At 39.9% G+C, this 13,071-nt stretch overlaps 1 protein-coding gene across 2 annotated transcripts in view; it reads right to left on the bottom strand.

Moving 5' to 3' along the window:
- Nucleotides 1-5,792: 5,792 nt before the first annotated feature.
- The window catches only part of wnt7bb (wingless-type MMTV integration site family, member 7Bb), a 31,749-nt gene continuing 24,470 nt past the window's right edge, over nt 5,793-13,071 (bottom strand). For both annotated transcript variants that reach the window (XM_040133062.1, XM_040133063.1), the window contains exons 3-4: nt 11,898-12,169; nt 5,793-7,340 (exon numbers count right to left, since the gene is read on the bottom strand). In XM_040133062.1, the coding sequence (XP_039988996.1) occupies nt 6,861-7,340; nt 11,898-12,169 (752 nt within the window). In that variant the 3' untranslated portion in view covers nt 5,793-6,860. The remainder of the gene's footprint in view (nt 7,341-11,897; nt 12,170-13,071) is intronic.

The following is a 13,071-nucleotide window of genomic DNA, read 5'->3' as shown; positions in this document are numbered from 1 at the left end:
TACCACTTACTACCGTAGTCCAACATAAACAGGTGTGCACGCCAAATTGGGCGTCATTACTCCCCAGGCTAATGTCTTGTCTGCTTAAATATATATAGACAGAACTTTCGCTTCGCTATCTCTGAATCTGAAGTTATTTACATCGCTGCAGCAGACATTTTTGAACCTGCCCAGTCAGAACCAAATGTAGGATAGAGGTTGCTTTTGTCTATATGTAGGTGTCTGGTTGGGGGATTCACATCCAAACTCTTCCATTAAAACTCGGTTTTCCTCTTTTTTTTCTTTTCATTTAATCATCATGCACAATACTTGCTATTTAGTTTTAAATTTGTTTTCAGTTCAGTTTATTGTGCTCTGCATGCTATTTTGCTGTAACACTGAAGATATTCTGAAAAAGGCCTCTCAGATCTCTGTTGTCTGTGCAGAAGAGACAACACACGCTTCTGCAAAAACCCCAAGCATGCACCAGAGACAGAGGCCCGCGCTGGCACATTATTTGGACAATACGGTTGCAGATGGATGGAGGCAGTCAGGTAGTGTTCAGAGTCCTCAGTCTGGGGTCTTGACGATCCCCACTTTGCCTTGTGGTCTATGATGTCACACAGGGCTCTGCCTTTGAATGGCCATGTGTTCCTCACCACTAATATCAAACAGATGATGAGAAACCTCCAAATGATGGTCTTTCACTAAGACAAGCAGTCAAAACAAAGTTAGAGGAACACAGAAAAACACCACTCCAAGCGATCACATGAAAAAACGACTATTCGTTCTTAATTGCTGCAGGCTGTGTTGCGGGCTATATTGTGAGCCCTTCTGCGTTGCTGAGAATTTTAACATTTTAAACCTGCACTTTCATGGTAAAAAGAGTGATTGCATTTCTGTCCACAGGGGCTGCTAAGAGTTGTTTTCAGCACAGTAGTACTTCCGTGTTTTTGTGTCACCTTAACCAAAGCCTTTACATCCTGGAATAACAAACAAGACTTAAAGGATTGCCCCAGTTTAATCCGTCATTCATGGGACTGTTAAACATCCCATTCAACTGAGAAGGGGTCTGTAATTGAAGTGCAGTGTCTGGAAGACAACAAACCTTTTCTTCTCACTTGGTATCTGGCTAATCTCAAGCATCAGCTCAGAAGACCTCTGACTCCTAGATTTTCAATTTCATCCCTTCATTTGGGTAATTTATTTTTTTGCCACCCTTGATTCCCTTACAACCCTCCCACCCCACCCCACCCCCCACCCCATCCCATCCCATCCCCACCCTTGCAGATTTGCCTTATCTTTGAGGCCAAGCTTCTGATCTGAACATTCCTCACTTTGTCTCACTTTGCCAAAGTTACAAATTACAAGAGATGGCAGAACATTGGAGCTAATTCAAAGGAATTTGGGAGGGCTTTTGTCATTTCACAAAGCAGGGAAGGAATTTTGAAAAAAATTAGTTTGTTTGCTATCTAGACTGGCTGACTCTTTACAGCAAATGGTAAAAGATTTTGTCAGCCAAATGAGGAAATCCCTCTGGAGGATCAACCTGTTCTGAGCTACTTCACTGTTCAAATCATTTTAAGCTTTCAGAGGACAAGGAAGTCACTGACCACCACTTGTGTAAAAAAACTTTTTCAGTTTTCTGTCTTCCCTGTCCTCTTCAATCTGTATATATGAAAACTTGCAGTCTCGTGACTCCTTCACATCCCCTTTGGAGACAATTAAAGCTACCCTGGTTTCCCAAATCACTGAAACCCCTGGTACGTTTTGCCAGTGAACTCTGAATAGTAGGATCATATGATAAATTTGCATAAAGTTGATGCATGGCCTCGGCAGACGTTAGCTATGTCCTTACCGGTGATTTCGGTGGTCATGTGACCTCACGATTCTCTTTCCTCCTAACTGGGCCCTGAATTGGAAAAGTGGGTGTGTAGCTCCCAGTGTGAATTAGACCAGAAGCATTAGCTTGCAGAATATATCCCAATGAACTAATGATCCTGACACCCAAACAATAGCTGCTTTAGAAGAAGGCACACACAGCAGACTCTGTTTTTCTATCTCATATTTTTAATGACAAAATGTTTGTCGGAAACAAATGGATTTATTTTTCTCAATCCAGGGCATAGTATGGGGAGCTTATGCGGTTCCGGTCCCCAGGGCTTCAGACAACTAACAAAACACATCTTACTTCTGCTCTGCTGCCCACCTACAATGCTTTTCACATACAGGAGGACAAGTGGGAGCGTCCAGCAAATGGATAAAGTAGCATGACTCTCTTTCGCAGAGCCACTTCATAGGCAGAGCTGGATGGAACCACTGACAGTGATGGTGTCCAAAATGGTGACTTACGAATAACATAAATCATTTTAAGTATTGGATTTCAAAATCCCTGCCTCAAAAAATAAAGACATCTGTCAACTCCTATGCTCTTTCATTTTCATTAGCGACATTAACTCTAAAAATCAATGAACAATTGGAGAGTACCCCAGTGTACGCCATTTTGAAGGCCAGAAAGATTGAAAAATGATAAATTAACAATCATGAAATTATTCCTAAAATGAAAACTCTTTTACCATATCTTTTACCATCCTTTGCACACAGTCGCCAACTTGGTTCGACAGCTGCTCCTACTTCAATGGTTTACCCACTCTTTCTCCAAACCACTCTCAATTAGCTCCTCTTCTAAATAACCACTCTTTTCACTTGCAGTTTCCGGCTACACATGCACCTCCTTGTTTCATCAAGCCATCCCATCCATCTCAAAAACACCCTCACAAAAGAACTACACTCTTGTTTGTGTGTCTAAAAACAAGAGGCACACTGAGCCACTTCCTATTCACATCAGGTCATTTGCATGAAGGTTCTCTTTCCATTTAGTGACTCTGAACAGCCCTGCCAACACAGAAAGCATGAGAGGCTCGAGTGTTGAGCCAGTTATCCTGTCATCCTGCGTCCTAAATCCTCATTTAGTTTATCCTGAGTGTCATGAATTGTACCGCATCACACTTTGACAATACACTGCTGATATCATCTGCTGTTCCAACCATTACAGAAAATGCACATGCAAAGTGATGAGGTAAAGTGTTACTGTGGGTGTTACAGGTGGCTGTGACCCACCAAGTCAGACAGCCCCAATTAATTTGCAAGAAAGCCATCTTTTCATCCTTAAACAAAAACCAATTCCAACTTGATGAATAATCACATTTTACAGGGTTACTAGGGATTTATTTGGTGGGGGGGGGGCATTGCAATTCATTTTACATTGGAAAATAACTGCTTTCCATAATCTTTGTTACTTCTTGTTTTTTTTTTCCTTCTCTTTCTGTGTTTCTGATCACATCTCTGCTTGACACAGACATGAAGAAGAAGCTCCTTTCCAGGCTGGGAGAGATAATTGACTTCTGTTCCATGCGTGCCACAATCAAGACAGAAGACCACAGCATATTACGAACATGTGCTGTGTACAAAATAATGTCAAAGTCAGCACACTGCTTGATTTATTTATTTTTGATTTTTAACGATTTATGCTTCCTAATGCATTTGCCATTTACTATATTAAGCGTGGTTGGAATGTTTGAATAACAGACATCTGCATAAAGTTGGGTTCTAACCTGTACACACACAATGACCAAAAATTAAATGTGTGTGTTTTTCTACGAAGTGAGAGAGAATTTATGAAAATAATACCTTTGGATATTTTTTGGAACAGTCAATATGGGCAACTAAACGCTGAGCGGGAACATTCTTGTAGCAACAGGCATTGAGCAATACAATGAGGAATGTGGAATCCTTGCTGAGGGTTCAAGGACAAGCTTTCCTGAATGTTTCATAATACAATTCATCATTAAAAACACATCAGTTTTTTATGTGTGGAAATGTATGTGCAGCCTTGTCAAAGGAAACATGATTTTTTTTTGAATGCCTCCAATTGGAGTTATTTTAATCTATTTCAGAAGAAAATATGTATGTCAGAAAGAGGCTATATGCAAGATATCTTATATCAATAAGTTACTTTAACTGAGTAAATATGCAAAACTATTTACATGACAACTGTTCTTGATCCATCTGAGTAGCACTTCTACTGAAATAAAATAAGTTAAAACTGATGCACATACTACAAACTAAACAGCGCTAATCATGCAAAGTGCAAGACTTAGGCTACATCAGTCTCTAAATCTCTAAAATATGTGGTTATTATAAATGTGCAAAAGTTATATTACATTCTAAACTTATTAATTAATATGTAAACCAAAAGATAAACTGGCCTATACAGTCTGTAAACCTCGCATGACCTGGAAAAATGTGGTATTATAGATTAAAGCTAATAGATGGCAACATCAATATTTAAAAAAAAAAAAAAAAAAAAAAAAAAAGTGGTTATAACTTAAAGTGCCCCAAAGTACTGCACATTCTCAGCCCAAAGTGAAGTGTTAGCCTATAATTTCTTTAGCCTCTTTCATGCTGCATCAATTAAAGGAACAATTCGACATTTTCTGAAATGCGTTTATATTCACTTTAGTGCCAACACTTAGATGAGAAAAGATTGATACCACTCTCATGCCTGTGCGTCACATTTGGAGCCAGGGCCAGAAGGCAATTGGCTTAGCTTAGCATAAAGACTGGAAGCAAGGGAAACAGCTAGCCTGGGTCTGTCCAAGGGTAAAAAAAATACACCTACCAACACTTCTAAATCTTACTAATAAATACAAGGTATCACTTTTACAGGGAGTTAAATGACTGACTTTCTCGGGTCTTGTTGTCACCAGCAAACAGCAGAGATGCTGCACAGAGGTACTGTTGTTCATCAAGAAATAGTTACAGCACCTAACTCGTTTTTACAGTTCCTGCCACCCTTCCTATCAATAATGATAGCATTGTACTTACCAATTTAATAGCAATTATCTGGGGATATTGAGATCTCTAAAAAGGAGGTTAGCTAAACTTATTTGGAAAGGTATTTACAAAGGTAAATAGTTAAACTATTGCCCAGACTGTCTGTTGTAAACATCCATCACAGTTGACGGACTGGCTCAACTTTGACCAGCTGTACTCGCTATAGCTGTGCACTCTGAGCAACAATGTAGACTATTTTAACCTACATTTTGGGTGTGCACAATATCACCTTTAACAACAAAGTGGTTTAGATAATCTGTCTAAACTGTTATCTTGTTTTACAACCTTTCTCAATTTTCTTGTCATCTGACTTGTGTTTTTGCCTTATCCAATTTAGTGGTGTCACTGTGTCCCCGGCTCTCAGCAATTACCTTAGTCAGTACAATGTTATCCTAACTGCTAGAACTGATATCCAAAACTCCTAAAATGAGATCCAAATTGTCATAAACTGGAATTATCATTTATTGTTGTGGCCGAACAGAATTAATCAGGCCAGGAACAAAATTCCCCTGTACCCTAATTGAGAATTAGACCCAAATTAGCCCTGTGTTAAGTGAAAAAAATGATAAATACTTGTCTGGCAGTATATCAGGCTAAATAATAATAATCTCTTTTATATGTTTGGTTACCTTTGCTATTATATGCATGGGTGTATAATTGTATTAATCGTCACTACACTGACCACAGCTTTACAGATATTTTGAAATTAATTAACCCATATTACTTAAGGCAGACTGCAGGTTCAACCTCTGTTGATATTTTAGCAATGAACTGCCAAACTGAGTCAAATCTGAGTTTATTTAGTTCTCATGAGTTGTATCTGAATAGAAAATATCAGTGCAGCACTCGACAACACATCCAGCAACATATCAGTTTCATGTTTAATGAATTGAGGAAGGATCTCTGCAGTTAAATGAGTTTTCTTGCTACTGTCTCGTAACTGAAATTGCAAAAGCATCCAAATAGATGTTACTGCTCAGGGAAAAAGGACTGCAAACAATCTATGCTACAGTAAAATAGAACCAAGGTGTCAGATTGTGAAACACACTGTAATGATGTCTTTTGTTGTCAACACACCAGTAGCAATGAAACCCTTTTTTCTTTCTTTTTTTTTAAGAAAAGATGAGGTGTTGAGGGATTGGGGGGTCATTTTCTAATAGACACACATCTTCAGTCAGAGTTTCTAAAAAGTATTTTTCTTTACACTTAGTACAAAAAAGACATCTCTACCCGTTAGTGCTTCGTTTTAAGATACTATAACATAAATAAACAATTTATTTTCAGTGTTCAGAACAGACAGTTCCAGTGTGACTGGAAAACTAACATACTCCACCATATTCCAGTTGGCAGCAGAGGGTTTAACAGAGTTCTCCACTCAGATTTTGGCGCACCCAAATGCACCATACTTACAAAATGTTCTTCATTTCTGCAAACCTCCAACATAAGCCCCAGTCAGTTTGGGGGATTAGTCATGTCAAGATTCACTTTTGCTCCCCTTTAGTGAAAATATGACAGAACCCTTAAAAGTTTCAATTAAGACTTGACAAATCTCTCTCAGTCACCCCTCATCAGCTGCTGTCATTTTGATCAACTCCCAGGTCACTGTGTTTCCTCTCCATGTATGAGTCTCTTGTGAATTTAACAGTTACAAATCCCAGAGTGCAAAGCACAGTTCCCACTTAGGGTCTCATTCTTTACCTGTAGTCCCAGCTTCACTGTGGATACATCAGTACAGGAGAATAACCTCTATGTGACAGTAAAGTTCTGGGGTATTACCTACTGATATTTAGCATTTACTTTCTGAAAAGCAATTAGATAGATTCTGCTGTGCAAAACGATGCCATGAAGAGCTGATAGTGTAAATTCCATTCCTTTATTTCAAAATCTCTCACTGATCCAAGTCACACTTGGATCTCGCTCTCTCAGGTCTTCCTCATTCAGCTAGTCCTTGGCGCCTCGATCCCTGGCACTGAGTCCTCACGTCCTTATTTGCAGGTAAACACCTCCGTCCTCTCACTGCACGTGTTGCACTTGACGAAGCAGCACCATTGGAACTTACAATTGCACTGCCACACTTTGGTGTACTGGTGCGTATTGTAGCCCCGGCCACAGCACATAAGGTCGCAGCCATCTGTATGTGGCGAAGTGCGGTTGCACAGGCGTCCCTGGGTGCCCACGCTCCCTGTGGCTGCATCCTCCTCGCAGTAGTTGGGTGACCTCTCGATGTAGACGAGGTCTGTCTCCATGGGCTTGCGGTAGCCCTGAGTCTGCTTCACCTTGAGGTGGGTGGGCTGGCGCAGTCGGCTAGCCCGGACTACCTCTACGTGCACGGCTTCATTGTACTTGTCCTTGAGTACGTAGCCAATCTCGCGGAATTTGGGAAGTGTAGTCCAGCAGGTCTTGGTGGTGCAGGAGCCCGAGACGCCGTGACACTTGCACTCTAGCTTCATCCTTTCTTCTAAAACCTGAGGAGTGATAGAGAAAATACAACAGCTGTAAAAATACAAAAATATGGACATGAAATTGATCTCCCAGCCTTAAATTAACAACAATCATCCTTGACAGAGGATGACCCCATGTCTCACTTAATGGGTCTTTCACCTAAATTACAGAAAATACATATCCTCTTGCTTTATCTAGCCATTCGGATAGTTAGGGTATTACTTGTCCAGGTTTTGAGATATCCACCTCTGAGATTAATGCATCAAATCCACTATAATGGAGATATATGGATTTTTGTGTCAGAAAAAAATGTAACAAAAAAAATCAGTAAGGTGTCTTACGGGAGAAATGTCCTCATTACTATCAACTATCACTAGGCTATCAGCAGCTTTCATTGGAACTAGTCTCTACCCAAGAAAAATTCCATTTGCCTCCATTGTATACTGAATGGAGTTGGCAGCAGAAATCTTGAAACTATCTCGAAAACCAAACCTACCTAGATACCACTAGAGGTAGGCAAGTATGTCTTTTTGGTAATTTGGGTAAACCAACCCAATTGCTTGTTGTTAACATGCAATCTGCCACCCAATATCTTGATCTGTTTCATGCTGTATGGACTGTATCTTATTACTCCAAATGCAAAAATGACAGACCATTAAAACATGTCCAAATGGCATAACCTATCTTTTCTCACTATGCATCAAGAGGCTAGATGAAATACAAGTTAACATTACTATCTATAACCATGAAGTGGTGTAGGAACTGTGTAAGGTAGGCCATTTGATATTTCTTAATCCCATTAACATTGATGGATAAATTGTTTGAGTGAAGAGGACGCTAAACATTGGATTTATCAATGAATAACCATGTTTTTCCCAGATGCTGGCGGAATCCTAGTTTTGTGTTGTGTTGCTATGTAAGTGGAAACTAATGTGAAATATGTCAGATCAATTAGATCTCAAGATATTTATTTGAAATTTAGTGTAAAACCTCTGATGGCACTGGGGCATTTAAGCTAATAAGTCTTCTGCATTTATGCCTCGGACACTTCAGTTTGTAGTCAGACATTGCCAATCTGATTTGAGTGTAGAGTAACAGACCTTTGTGAAGTAGACAAATCCGAACATATCTGAAAATTTGAGTCATGGTTGACGTGCTGTTTCATGTTCCAAAGAAGGGAAAATTGTACTTACTGGTAATATCCCATCCTGTAATTTAGTCTACCTTCCATAAACCACATCAATAACAGAGAAAAATAAACATGGATCTCATGCAGCTATCAATCATCTTGATAATTTAAAGCCAAATTATTGTCACATTAAATGTTTTGCACATGCAGTACAAAACAAAGACAAACTCAATTAATTGTTTACAGCTGGACAAGAGACTTGAGTGTTATTTGAGTGCTCAAACAATATTGTGATAAACAGAAGAGAGCAATGATGCCACATGCATCAAAGGGGATTTGAATATCATTTGAATATAACAGCTATACATTCAGATGCTTTTAGTCAAAGAGTCATCTTAAATGCAATACAAGTACAATTCTTTTAGGTTATTCCCTTACTCAGACTTCTCTTTGAGGTTATCTCCAACATATGGTACACAGGGCAGAATGTTTTCTCTTTGCTGTTAATCTTGGGGCATATGGGAAATATTGCACGCTGTCATCAGTATTTAAGTGTCAATCCTTTGCCCCGTGGGCCTAAGAAACTAAAAAACCTCAAAATAAAAACTGTACGCTCTTCATTATCTGCTGAACTGTTCTCAAAGGCAAAGGAACAGAGGAAAGAGGGGGTGGAGTTCGAATGGGCCATATTAACACATTTGTAATAGTCCTGACATGACTTCTATAACCCAATTAGGAAACCCCGAGTTGCTTGAACGATGTGATGTGTCTTTGTTGTATAAGATGTAAGTTTAGTTGTGCAGGGCATTTTTCCAGTGCAGCTTTTTCCTGGCACCTCGCTTCGCCAGCAGCACAAGTCATCATTTCTATCAGACACTTACGAAATGTACACAAGAGTTGTTCAGTATCTCTGTCTGTCATGTGATCACAGTTTCCCAATATGAGGACGTTTGATTGAAAAAACATGAGCTACCCCAACTTCATAAAAGCCGGGGTCAGCTGTCAATCTTGCTTTGGATGTTGATTCAGAATAAGGATTTCCAAAAATGTATAGTGCACAAACCACAAGAAATATCTGGCATAAGGAGTCCGACAGCTGCATGGAAACATTTACTTAAACTGTGTCCATCAATACCTCTGATCTGTTTCTAATTAGTCCAGTATGACCAGATTCCCATCTAAAGATCACTTGTCAAACACACACACACCCAATGCAAGATGAAAGAAAGGGTGATTCACTGGGTGTTCTTTTACATTCGGTTTAGTCACGGAACCTATTGTAATTTTAGTTTTCTGTTTCAATGATGCTTCTTATCAGTGATTAGAAAAGAAAATCCCAGCTGGATCCCATTGGGGCACTATCGCCTACTTCATCAGAATCAGGATCATTTTTACAGCTCATTTGTCTTGAATTTATTGGTGCAAAGACATTTTTGCAGAGGATTTTATGGCACATGCTGCCACAAAATTAAGGATCTCACCTGCCATGGAGAAAGAAAACAAATAAGATCAATCAAAAAGGGCCTGCCAGAGAAGGGGAAGATCATCTTTTTTGTACATAAAAACAGCAGTGCATTGTGATTAAATTACCAATAAAGGCCCGATTTACACTTGGCTTTTCAAGTGTTTTGTATCCAAATAAAATCCACATGCAACTTTGATTTAGAACTAGCCAGATATATGCATCTCCAATAGCCAGATGAGAAATCTGATGGCAATCAGTCTTGGCTTTCCTGCGCTGCATGCAAATCAGGGTCTGCACTTAAGTCCAGAGGGTGGTCGTAATGCACCTGTAGCAACTTAGTAACAACAATTAACAGTTAGCAGTAATGGCAAGCTGCCTAACAGCTGTCCATAAACTAAAACAAACGCATGGATGAATTGCATTGATGGGCTATGAGCGAGAATAAAGTTTTATCACCTGAGGTGGCTTAAACAATTGCATTTCAATCCATCTCAAATTCTTCTTGGATGTATTACAACTTAGCTCTTTTGATATCCAGCAGCTATCCAATCCGCCCAAGTGACTAAGTGCTAATAGGGCCAAACAAACTAAGTGTATGCCCACAGAAGGCTCAGACCTCTGTATCCTTAACAATCTCTTCCAGTCTAAAAAAGATTTCCACTTTCCTTCTGTCACAGAAAAGAGGTAATCTGACTTTTGCACCTCCTCTTAGAGTTTGAGTTTCTGATTCCCAGAGCGAGAACAGCAACAGTGCCAACTCCAACACTGACTGGCATGCAGTGCAGACCCTATCAGTCTGCTGTGTTAACACCGGCATTGTCGGCTTGCTTTCACACCCTGAATAGACGCAGTGAAATGACAGTGACATGTTTTTGTATTGTGCAGAGAACTGCAATAATATCCTGTTCCTGACTTTACACTTCATATTTCTATGAAAAGAGCTGGAAAGCAGGGGTGGCTGTCCATCTGGCAACCACTGGCCAGGCTCCATGTTCCCAGCATACATGATAAAGTTATTAATTAGATCCATTTGTGAACATAACATCATCTCTCCTCTTTTATTTACCTCTCACACTCTTTCCCCCTCTTTTTCCTTTCCTCCCTGACTGTTCTGGGAAAACTAATAGCAAACAAACATGTCCATAATGAACTTTGCCAACAAACTCTCTCAGAAATAAAAGCCTCTCTCTCAGATTGGGAAGAATAGCCAATAACTGGCTGAAGAAAAACAAGCTGCTGAAAGGCTAACTGGGTGATCAATCAATCATCAACTTGATTAGTCAGTTTTCTTTCACATGACTGTATGACTTTTAGCATTTTATCTGTGACTGTTTGCTGTTCTGCACTGGAACATATTAACACACACATCTATGCACCCATGTATGCACACATACACATTTGTTTTGGTATTGAGTCATAAAATGTTATGTGTCTTTAGAGGAAGATTATTTAACGGCATCTATTTTCAACTCACTCAAAGGATTATTCCGTTTTATTACAACTTAAGTCTGAGTTCCCTCGTTCTCCATCATTTCTACCGCTTACGATAAAATTGTACTCACTGATGTAATTGCTGAGATCTGGGAGCAGAGGGACATTGCTAAAAATGTGGAGGCAAGAACCATGAGCAGTAAAACATTCTACCAAGTTGAAAACAAATTTAAGCAGTTTAGCCAGATTAAAACCATCTAAACCAGAATATTTGGGGATGAAAACAAAAGTGAGCACACTCAAAATGCTGGTAATAATCCATCACTGCAAATTATTACTTATTACTTATATCACTGAAAAGAATGATGGCCAAAACTACATACATTTTATCCGAGTTGTAATAAATCAGAATCATCCTTTAAATCAGGTATTTATTTCCTATGACGGAAGAAGCTGCTTAATTTTATAATCCATTAATTCAAATGTTTTGCTATTGCTCTTTCTGGATCACATACTTGTGGGAAAACATCTGAGATTCCAAAAAAACCTCTTTACCTTTCGGCCTGCCTCATTGTTATGCAAGTTCATCAGGCGACGTGGGGTCTTTTTAATCTCACGGGCATCCACGAAGCGGCGTGAGAACTCAATGCCATACTTGATGTCAGCCGAGCAGCCTCCCCACTTCCAGCCTTCCTCCTGATTGTTATACCCCTGCTTATCCCGGTCGCAGCCACACTGGCTCAGGTTGCCCTGGCTGCACGCTGCTGTAATAGCGTGGGCCACCCCAGCCGCTGTGATGGCATAGGTGAACGCTGCTTCCCGACTGCCTGAAAGGGAAAAGAGATCTGTTTTAGGAATACTGGGATCAGATGAGATACTACATGACCATATTGTAGAAGACTGGTAACTGACATGATGAAGCAATTGTCCTTATTACACAACAAAATACAAAACCCAGCATACATATTGACCTCAAACAAATGTTTAGCACCTGGCATAAGGTATTAAGACCAGAGTAAATATGTTGTCTAACAGTTCAGACAACAGTTATTGTTATCTATCCTACTTTCGTTTTATGAACCTTAAACATTAATATTCCAGTCACATCATCTAATAGACCATGTGGAGCTAATAAACAGTACAGAAATCCAAAATCCACTCCATTGTCTTGATAATCTACCAACAGCTAACAGCTTCCCTCCTGCACCTTGGTAGAAATGTGGTCACATTTCCGACCGCAAAGTCCTTGGGCCCAGTCTGCGAGAGTGCAGTGTTGAAATTCCAGTGTGGGGAGAGCTGGTCTAGGTGCTGTCCAAAGTGCTGAATTCCTCTACAGAAGCACCTTGTAATGCTGCCCACACTGCAAACAGCTGGGGTCTGCAGGTCTCACTGCCTCACTCACACTGTGCACCGACACTCTGGGGAGCCAGTGCCAGGTGGCACCAAGACTGCACAAGATAAGATCAGCAGCTAAACCTCAACAGGAGGTATTTTGCCTGTGATGTGTGTTATACTTGGGTATTTCTTTGTGAAAATCTTGTAAATCCATTTAATGTTATGTCTGTGCTGTCATTTGAACATGTGACCACTCAAATTGAAGGATTACGTTATTTTCTAGGAGTTGAGAAGATTCTCTGGCTGCATGGTCTTATGCCACAGGAGGAAATGCAGAAAGCATTGTCATCAAGCAAAAATAACAGTTTCAAGGGTCTGAAAAAGTATATTTCTT

This window comes from Xiphias gladius, chromosome 8, assembly GCF_016859285.1.
Source record: "Xiphias gladius isolate SHS-SW01 ecotype Sanya breed wild chromosome 8, ASM1685928v1, whole genome shotgun sequence".
NCBI lineage: Eukaryota > Metazoa > Chordata > Actinopteri > Istiophoriformes > Xiphiidae > Xiphias > Xiphias gladius.
This window is presented reverse-complemented; position numbering and strand designations above follow the sequence as displayed.